This window comes from Borostomias antarcticus, assembly GCF_949987555.1.
Source record: "Borostomias antarcticus genome assembly, chromosome: 4".
NCBI lineage: Eukaryota > Metazoa > Chordata > Actinopteri > Stomiiformes > Stomiidae > Borostomias > Borostomias antarcticus.
The window spans coordinates 33,191,453-33,200,581 of NC_140237.1; the positions used below are offsets into that span (position 1 = coordinate 33,191,453).

The 9,129-nt window shown below is 42.0% G+C and overlaps 1 protein-coding gene across 2 annotated transcripts; it reads right to left on the reverse strand.

Annotated features, from left to right (window-relative positions):
- Positions 1-2,409: 2,409 nt before the first annotated feature.
- On the reverse strand, positions 2,410-8,193 carry LOC311307680 (COP9 signalosome complex subunit 2-like). 2 transcript variants are annotated; one of them, XM_084436529.1, is made up of 13 exons: positions 8,093-8,193; positions 7,491-7,604; positions 7,260-7,337; positions 7,043-7,168; positions 6,837-6,926; positions 6,654-6,731; positions 6,129-6,303; positions 5,429-5,607; positions 4,094-4,146; positions 3,703-3,800; positions 3,521-3,603; positions 3,365-3,423; positions 2,410-2,939 (listed from the first exon to the last, which is right to left on the reverse strand). In XM_084436529.1, the coding sequence occupies exons 1-13, from the start codon at positions 8,144-8,146 to the stop codon at positions 2,795-2,797; spliced, it is 1,332 nt and encodes a 443-aa protein (XP_084292655.1). In that variant the 5' UTR covers positions 8,147-8,193; the 3' UTR covers positions 2,410-2,794. The 2 variants fall into 2 exon arrangements, with proteins under 2 accessions (XP_084292655.1, XP_084292656.1); XM_084436530.1 differs by having other exon boundaries at positions 6,837-6,922; positions 7,042-7,168.
- Between the last annotated feature and the right edge of the window lie 936 nt (positions 8,194-9,129).

Consider the following 9,129-nt stretch of genomic DNA (forward strand, 5'->3'; position numbering starts at 1 on the left):
ATGTTACCTCTCACTCAAGAATGTCAAGGACATGCAGCGTTGAACGAGACAATAGGGGAACATTTGGAAAGCCTCGAGGACAAGATGTCATTTTATTTCCTCTTAGCCTCCACTGACTCATTGGACTGGGTGAGGAACCCATACAGCTCATCTGTTCTTTTCGGAAAGGACATGACTTTGTAGGAGCAAGAAGAACTAATTGAACTGAGACAGGACCTTTCAACTCTGCTTCCCTTTTCCACAACATATCTTTGCGAGCTCAGCTTCTCAAGCCTAACTGCAATTAAAACAAAAAACAGAGAGAGACTGAGAGCTGTTGAACAAGAGCTGCGCGTGTGCCTGTCATCTATTCCTGCCAGGATATCAAAGTTGTGCTCGACCAAACAGGCCCAGATTTCACACTGAGTAAGCAGAAACGAGGCTCAGAGCCTATGTATGAGAAGTAGTAGAATCGAATTCAGAGACTTAAGACTAAATAATGATCAAACTCAGGTTTTGTAATAATAGTAGGCTATTCATAATAATAGGGAGAATTGAACTCAGAGCCATTGTAATGAAATTGAAGATGTTTATTAAAAATGTGAAATGCTCTTTGTTTATGTGTAGGCCTAAATGGTAACAACTTTCATATTCATTATCTCCATTTAATAAAAGTGCCTAAACTTGACCGTGTGCACGTTATATACTTTTTTCCATGTTAATTATTCATTATGGGATGGTGGTGTGCCGTGGGATTTTTTTTTATGTCAAAAATGTGCCGTAGCCCAAAAAAGGTTGAAAAACACTGTACTAGGCTACCGTCTACCGATCTAACTATAATGAAAGTAATTTTATCATTTTGCTGTCATTCAACTTTAGTCTAGGCAACAGTTGGCATAGCTTGGTGCTAAGGTTATTAGACTGCTAACTTACCTAGTTAGCCAGCTAGACTAGATTAGTTTAAGAAACTGTGTTGACAAGAGCTATGTGTAGGCTACCCACCTACAGATCTAACTACTTGGCTCATGACAGTCATTTTATCATTTTGTTGTCAAGTGTCAACACTCAACTTCAGTCAGCTATGTCAGCAATCATGCTTGCTTCAGTGTAGTTTGCCATGCCAGAATATGCGGTACCCTGTAAAGCTTATAAATTACTAAATTCAAAATATGTCAATTGGTACGCTGTAAGCCAATGTTTAGCCAGTGTGTACTGTGTAAAGTTAGTAAGCCACTCATGGATATGCCTCCTACGCGGGCTCCATGTGTAATGATACTGTTCCCACAGGGCTTCTCTTGCCATTGTTATGACAGACGGAGTTGGCTAGGTGGATGCGGTGTTAAAGCAATGCCTTTTATTAGGGTGAACAATATAGAACACAATTTATTACCCCACCTGAAGCCTGAAGGGGGTGCCCTCTGTGCCCTGGCATACATGTTCACGCGTGCACGTTTTAGTTTTCTCATGTGCTGTTGTGTTTTCTCTCTGCTTACTTCCTGTTTTCAGAGTCCGCTTTGCAAAACGTAACATCAGAATAAACCTATTGTCTTTGTTTGAAACCAGCTTGACCGACCCCTCAGCGTGTCCTTGAAATCTAAACTAAACCAAGTAAGATTTTCATTCATACACTCCAGAGGTGGAGTGTGAAGAGGCACACACTCACTACCAATGCCCCACTTGCCCAGTGGTCAGATTGCTGCCAACTGATTGAGACCATCTTCATCAGGCTCTGTGCCGCAGTCCAAGAAGGGGACTGGCACAGTCCAGATGGGATGGACAGAGGCATGGACACAGGGCTAGTGCCCCTCTACCCCTCCCTCCCAGAGGCATGGACACTGGGTAGTGCCCCTCTACCCCTCCCAGAGGCATGGACACTGGGCTATTGTCCGTCCTTTTTACCCCACAGAGGAATAAACACTAGACTTTATTTCTGTATATAGTTGTGTTACTTATGTCTTCTGTTATTGTCTGTAATGGCCGATTGAAAAAAAAGAAACAAGTATGTTCAGTTGTGTTCATACATGACCACCTCTAATAAAACCACTATCAGTTACATCACCAATAAGCTTATTCTCCAATGGTGCAAGTGTGCTATATTTATACTGAGTGATTTTTACCATTTCAACTCGGTTACACCAACAAAATGCATTAAAGGGTGGAGCCCTGTGCTCCCTGAGCACTTGCTAGTTTTGTGTTTTACTGCCTCCTTAGTAAGGCACACAATCCAGTGTAGACAGACGATTTGGGTCAATTCAGTTGTGTATTGGAGGTTGTATACAGAGTACTTCTTTATCCACACAGTATATCCAAATATTTTATACACCACTGATGTAAAAATGTAACAATTCCATATGCTGTTAGTATACCTACTTCCTCAGGCACCACATTTTTTACTAAAATGACAAATGCAAATTGAAGCAAGTTGCATCTTTTATTGTGTTGTAACGCTGCATACCACAAGTGCTTGAATAACAACTACTGAAATTTCAGCTTGGGACATCTGATTTCTACACAACACATCAGTTTTGTGGCACATGAAAGTGTGTTTATCAGCAACTTCTACAGGAAGAAAACTCATCATTTAGGCAGTACAAAATGAACCTTTAAAAGTGTGATCTCTCTCATTCATAGTTCTGAAAAACAAACCGGAGGGTCTTGAACTTGGTTTCCCCTCTTAAAATGCAGTGGCAAATCACAAAATATCTGCTGTGATTGAAGCTCAAGCCATCTAATAGCATTGGAGGAACATTCCTTGTAAATAGAAAGACGCATTAAAACATGCTATTCTGTCTCTAATCCTCTACTCTCATGTCAATCATGTGAGCTTGCTAACGATGGCCTGGTTGAGTGAGTTAAGCTGGTTTGTCCACTTGTCTAAAGCAGTGTAGCGCGACCCCCCTCTCCTCTGGTAGTCCAGCTCCAGCAGCTGGTTGACCTGGTCAATACGGCCCTCGATGGTGCTGAAAGACAGGAAGCCACCAGACAACCATTACAAGATAGTCACACTACCAAAATTGCATACAGTAATATATATAATAATAATAAAACAATAATAATAATAATAATAACAATAATAATAATAACATGCATATTATAATTTAACAGACTCTAATACATTATCCTTTCTCTTCATTTCACATATTTTGTAAGCATATGATAAATTACAAAACAATAGCACTTTGTGAGTCCTCTTTGTAAGAAGTGCTATATACATGTTACTTACTAATACAGAGCAGAGAGTAAGCATGGGAAATAATAAAACCAGGAATACGTAAATCTCCTGAATGCCAGGTAGAGGAAACTATGAGAAACTGATCTGATGAGTCATTTTTACACAGGGAACAGGTTTGTCCTCTACAGCTCATCGAGGGAGAGAGAAACATACTTGTCCAATATGCACTGCACCAGCAAACTCTCTACGTCACTCACGTCGATGTTCAGCTCCTGGAACAGAACGACAAGGACGACAAGTAATGTTGATGCTCCAATACGCGGAGAAAGACGGCTTAGATCAAAGACGCGATGCTAATAGATAGCTCACCTTAGATATGAAGGGTATGTGTATTCTGGTGTAAGGCTTAATAAGCTTTATGAGCACTTGGGTTCTAATGTTCCGTAGGAGCTCTGGAAAGAAAAGTGACAGTGATCAGTTAGACAGACCAACACAGGGGCATACAACTGGCGTGACCTGTGACCACCATGCAAGACCCATCCACCACTCACCTTCTATGTGCTCCCTGATGAAGGGGTCATCCATGATGCTACTGTGGTTTGTTTTCAAGATCTTCTCAAATTCAGTGATGTCATTATTTTGGTAAGAGCTGGAAGAATAAATGTCATATAATTGTTAACTTGTTATAATCCATACAGTACATTGTGCTGTTACAATCCCCAACAAACACAGCGCCACAGTTCCTCAATAAATCTCAAAATATTACAGTTTCATAATGCCAATAATCTACAATCGTGAGTGTGTTTGAAGTCCCTTGTTTACATAGCACAAACATAAAATGCATGCAAGGAAACAGGGTTTCTGTAATAGACACTGCCTGTGTGGATAAGTCTAAAGAAAACCACACAGTAGAGCAGCGTTCTAGTGCTGAGAGCGGCTTACCTGACTAAATTGGTCATTGCAAGGATCTCTGGGTCATTTTTGTACGGCTTAGCCTTCAGGAGAAAAAGAAGAGCAGTTGGTTTCCATTTAACTGTGTCTTTCACATGCTCTGTATGATGCTGTTTCATTGTTTACTTTTATCTTGTGTTAATTTAGGATGCCTATTTATAACATCTTGGCCAGGGAATAGCGCTGGGTATCGGTACTCGATACCTTGTAGTACTGGATCGAAACAAACTGATACCAAGTAGCATTGAAATGTCTTTAGTCAAACCAGTACTTCATTCGATCCTTTTAGTAGATCTAGGGAAAAAAGACGTTGTAATATGGTCCAATCACCGCAAGCGTTCTTCAATTTAATGCGACGCGTGATTGGCCCATTACGGCAGACAGCTACAATCCGTCTGGTGAAACTGCGAGTTGTTGACACAGTTTAGCACGCTGAGGTAATGCCACCAAAACGTTCAAAGGTATGGTTATACTACACGCCTATGGCGTATTGTAAAAATAAATGCATAAAAACGTGGATTTCACACATTACCTAGCTCGCTAGCTAGCTAGCATTAGCAACCCTACTGTAATGCATTGCTTAGTGCATTGGTTACTTAGTGGTAGTTTTAACTTCTGTAGAAGCAAAATGTGTTTAGGCTAACGTTATTATTATTAACTAATGTTATGCTTAATGTTAAGACCCCCCTAGGCCTACTACCACCACAACTGCTACTGCTGATGTTGCCACCCCCAGCAGCAGCCTTGACACCCCGTTCACATTAGCTGCAAGGTCACGGATGACTAAAAAATGTGTAGTCACTGTCAGTAGTTATATTGTAATAAATGCAGTTTGATACTATTTTAAACACTTTCAAAATGTATTCTTGTAAAAATTATTTGAATGTGGGAGGATTGATGGCATTTTACACTATTGAATGCTTCCATTCACATGATGGTTATGGAATGGAAAAAGTGCAAAAAAGAAATTCAAAGTATCGATTGAAGTATTCAATTGGTATCGGTATCACTTTAAGGGTACTGGTATTGGTACTGGTATTGTAATTTTTGAAATGATACCCAGCCCTACCAGGGACTACAGATGAAAATTAGCCTCCTGGCTAAATCTGGTGTATTTACATTTATTGTTGATTGATATGCATTGTCCCTTCTTAAATAAAATGAAAATTTCAGCACTGGTTAGTTTGATTTTTTTCACAGTTGGTTTGGGTCTCAACAATGCAATGCAGTGGATCCAAGCCAGTATCAATGCAGAATGAAACCATCCTTACAGTATGGCATACTCTCATTCCCAATATTTTAGGAGTTCAATATGCGTGTACCCACCTCCTGAGAATCGAAGGGGTTAATGCCGGACTTCATCAGCATGTTGGCCAAGACCAGGTACTTCAGACACGTGGTCCGCCTGGGGCTCCCGGACTCGTCGTAGTTCTTAAAGGCCTCAAAGAAGTCTGTGTGCGCCTTCTCAAACTCCCCCTCTCTCAGGTGCATCTTCCCTCCACACTCTGCGCAAAACAGCACAACAACAGGTCAGACCCTAGGGACAGCTAGGGGGAGAACACAATAGCACAATGTCCTATTCATCTGTAGAATATTACACATCTGTGGTACATAGGATGCTTGTACTTTCTGAATGTCCCACTTGTCTTTTGTTCTCTACAGCATTTTTCCTGTCATTCTCAGCTTCGACCAGCAGCTCTATAGCTCGCTCTGTCGGTCAATCAGTTGTTCGGTCCAGAAAAATGTCCACAAAAGTGGAATACTGCTTTTGACCACTGGACTGTGTATGGGTGTGTCAAATTGTGGCACCACAGCTGTTACTAATTCCCTAATTAGACAAGAGAGGAGAAGATTCAACCAGATTGAAAATAGTAGCCCACTCTATGGCTTGTACATGGTTGCAGCTATTGCGAATTCACGCTTGTTTTTCAGAGAACACTGCAGATTAATTTTCTGCCTCGTGTAGATTTGATGGACAAAGTTTTTCTGAATTCGAAGTGGCTACATACAACACACACAGCCATACCTCTGATCACGCCCATGATGAGAGGGTGAGGTATGGCAGACTTGATGTGCAGAGACTGCTCATACAGCGCCTTCAGCTTTTTGTTGTTCTTCTGCGCCGTGTACATCTGGATCTCCAGAGCGTAGATCTCCAACAACTGGGTGCCTTTCTTCAGATCATCCTCTCCGTCATCGGTCTGTTTAGACACCCCATTGACAACCAAAAATAACAGATTACATTACAGTCAGTTAGCAGACATCCAAAGCGACTAACCTGATGTAAGTTAACAGATCAGGTCAATCTGGGTTAGGTGTTGTGTTCTCCTCTTCTCCCCGGGCTCGGAGTCAAGGGGCTATCCTTTTACCACCCTCACAAAGAAGGTCATTCTGACATAATGCCTTCTGAGCAGGCATTGAGACATGCAGGACATTCAGAAAGTACAAGGATCATATGTATCAAATATGTGTAATATTCTATAGATGAATAGCACATCTGTGCCATTGTGTTCTCCCCCTAGCTGTCCCACACTTGCTACGGCCTGCATACCTGACAGGACTGGTGCAGCTGGCGGAGTATCTTCTGCAGCTTCCCAAACTCCTCCCGCTCCAGGTACAGCTTCCCCAGCTGCAAGGAGGGGAGCAGAACTCGGTTTCACATCAGGAGAGGACAGAGAACAAGAACCCTGTCTGAAAAAACATCTGACACAATGATCATATATTTCTGTCTTACCTTAGTGTTGGTTTTAAACCATAATCTGTCGTTTTTGGCGTCTTTCAAAGCATCCAGTGTGGTTTCATAGAATTCCTGCAGCAGGTCCATCTGAAACATATTCAGCGGTACGACAAATCAACTGTTTCTTTTTAACATAATTCTTGGAAACTGATCTTGCGCTCCACAGATGTGATTTCAGCAGCTGCATCTCCGGAGACCTATACCTCTTTGGAGGTGGAGATATAGTCCAGGATGGAGTTTATGGACCTCTCTGAGTAGTTTCTGGTGACGGCACTCCTGATGTAAGTCAACAGCTGCTTGTATCTGTTCATCATCTCTGGAAAGTTAGTCTGCAGAATTGAAGCATGGAAGATGCATTTCAGATTAAACTCTTTGTCAAGATGTATTGATCAAAATTGGCTTGTGTGTTTTGTTGCTTACCGTCCTGAAGTTGATTTTGATCATCTGTTTTAGTGCTTTGAATCCCCATTCTCCCTTCTCTCCCTCCAGCTCCAACACCTGAGACCATAATGATGCACTTGTTTCAAATGAATGTTATTGACTATACTGGGAGAAATAACATTTTGAGCCCAGTGTTGTGTTTTACCAAGAAAGATCTGTGTAATCAGGAGATGTTTTGGAATAATTGAGAAAACGTTAATGTTACTCCACCTTCTGAAAGCTGGCGAGGGCTGCTTTTGGGTCATCCTCTTTCAGAGCTTTGGAATTGTAGTACTGGTTTTCCAGGTCCACATTGGGCTCTGAATTACTGTCCTCGGAGTACTCCTACATTGAGACATACATGAATTGGATTTAATGCAAATAACATACTAACACACACTGCATGCGTGGTACCCATATATTGTTTAGCATAGGCTAGCTAACGTTAGCATGTTACCTAACTAACTACAGCCAGCTAACGCTAGCTAGCTACTTTTCTATACAACGTTAAGTGTATTGATCAAATGGCTAGCTTATGGTTGCATGGACACTGTAATACTTGCTAATACTTTTCGGAATGCACACTTGCATACATAGAAGTAGCAATCCAGTGTGGCAACTATTAGCTAGCTGGTAGCAAAACAGCCTAGCTAGCGTTAGCTAGCCAGCTAGAGCTAGCTAGCTAGCTGCCTGCCTTGCTGACTTTCATGCTCTTCCTGCTGATTGACAACACAGCGTGCATGGCCCTGTGAGCCTAACGTAGTGTCTGAGAACAGATCAGTGTACAAAGCAATGTCACATTTGAATTTACAATACTCAAATAACCAAGTTACCAAATCATAATCCTCTTCATCGTCGCACATGAAATCGTCTTCCATGTCAGACATCTTGACAGAGCAATCGCAGCAGACAACAACGCAGGTAGATGCGTACTGCCTCCTCCTACAGTCAGAAGGACATCGCAGTTATAGTGTCTGCGTCTACCCATAGATGGCGCTATGAGATCACATTTATCAGATAACCCTGGCTCACTGTCCCCCATCCGATCATGGGATAGAAGACACCTTTGATAGACCTGTGAAAGCCCATGTACCAGAGCCCACCAGCTAGGGGCGCTTGCCAGTTCATTTTTCCCCATTGCCAAGTACATTTTGCTTTGTAGGCTACATAAAAATTAAAAAAAAAAGCTTGGTGTACTTATAGCAGTCTAGTCCATGGGCCAGACCAGATTCTGGTACCACTCAAAGTGATAATTTTGGGAAAGATCCATGTCTCTAGATGGTATAACCATTCCTGAGTGGTACCTGTGTCACAGTAACCAGCTTATGAAGTTACCAACCCCCTAAAGTAAATAGCATTTTAGAAGCTGGTGCATATCAAGATTCATTCGTACTGTACGGTGTACAGTCACGGTGAAATGTTGCTGCGGGCCCGAAGATTATGCTACAGATAAACACTGACACTCAATTACAAATTACAAATTTGCAAGTTACAAATTTACAATTTACAAAAATTTAAATGTTACAAATTAATGCAAAACACAATAAGTACCCTTTCTATAAAATTAAGCTGGGGTGGGATAGATAAAGGTCTGGATGGATTATGTACATGAAGTCCTGGGGGGGGGGGGGGGTAGCGTCATTTAGGAGACGGTTTCCTGACCCTCTCCGTGCTCACCATGTCCATTTCCTGGGTGGCATGGGGCTTTCAGGATCCTGTTACCCTCGGTCTTGCATCTTCTGGTTTAGATGTCCTCGAGGTGGGAGAGTGCCCCCCCCCAAGGTACGTTCAGCTGACCGTACCACTCTCTGTAGGGCCTTGCGATCCTGAGAGCTGCTTTTCCCATACCAGGTGGTGATATTCCCAGTGA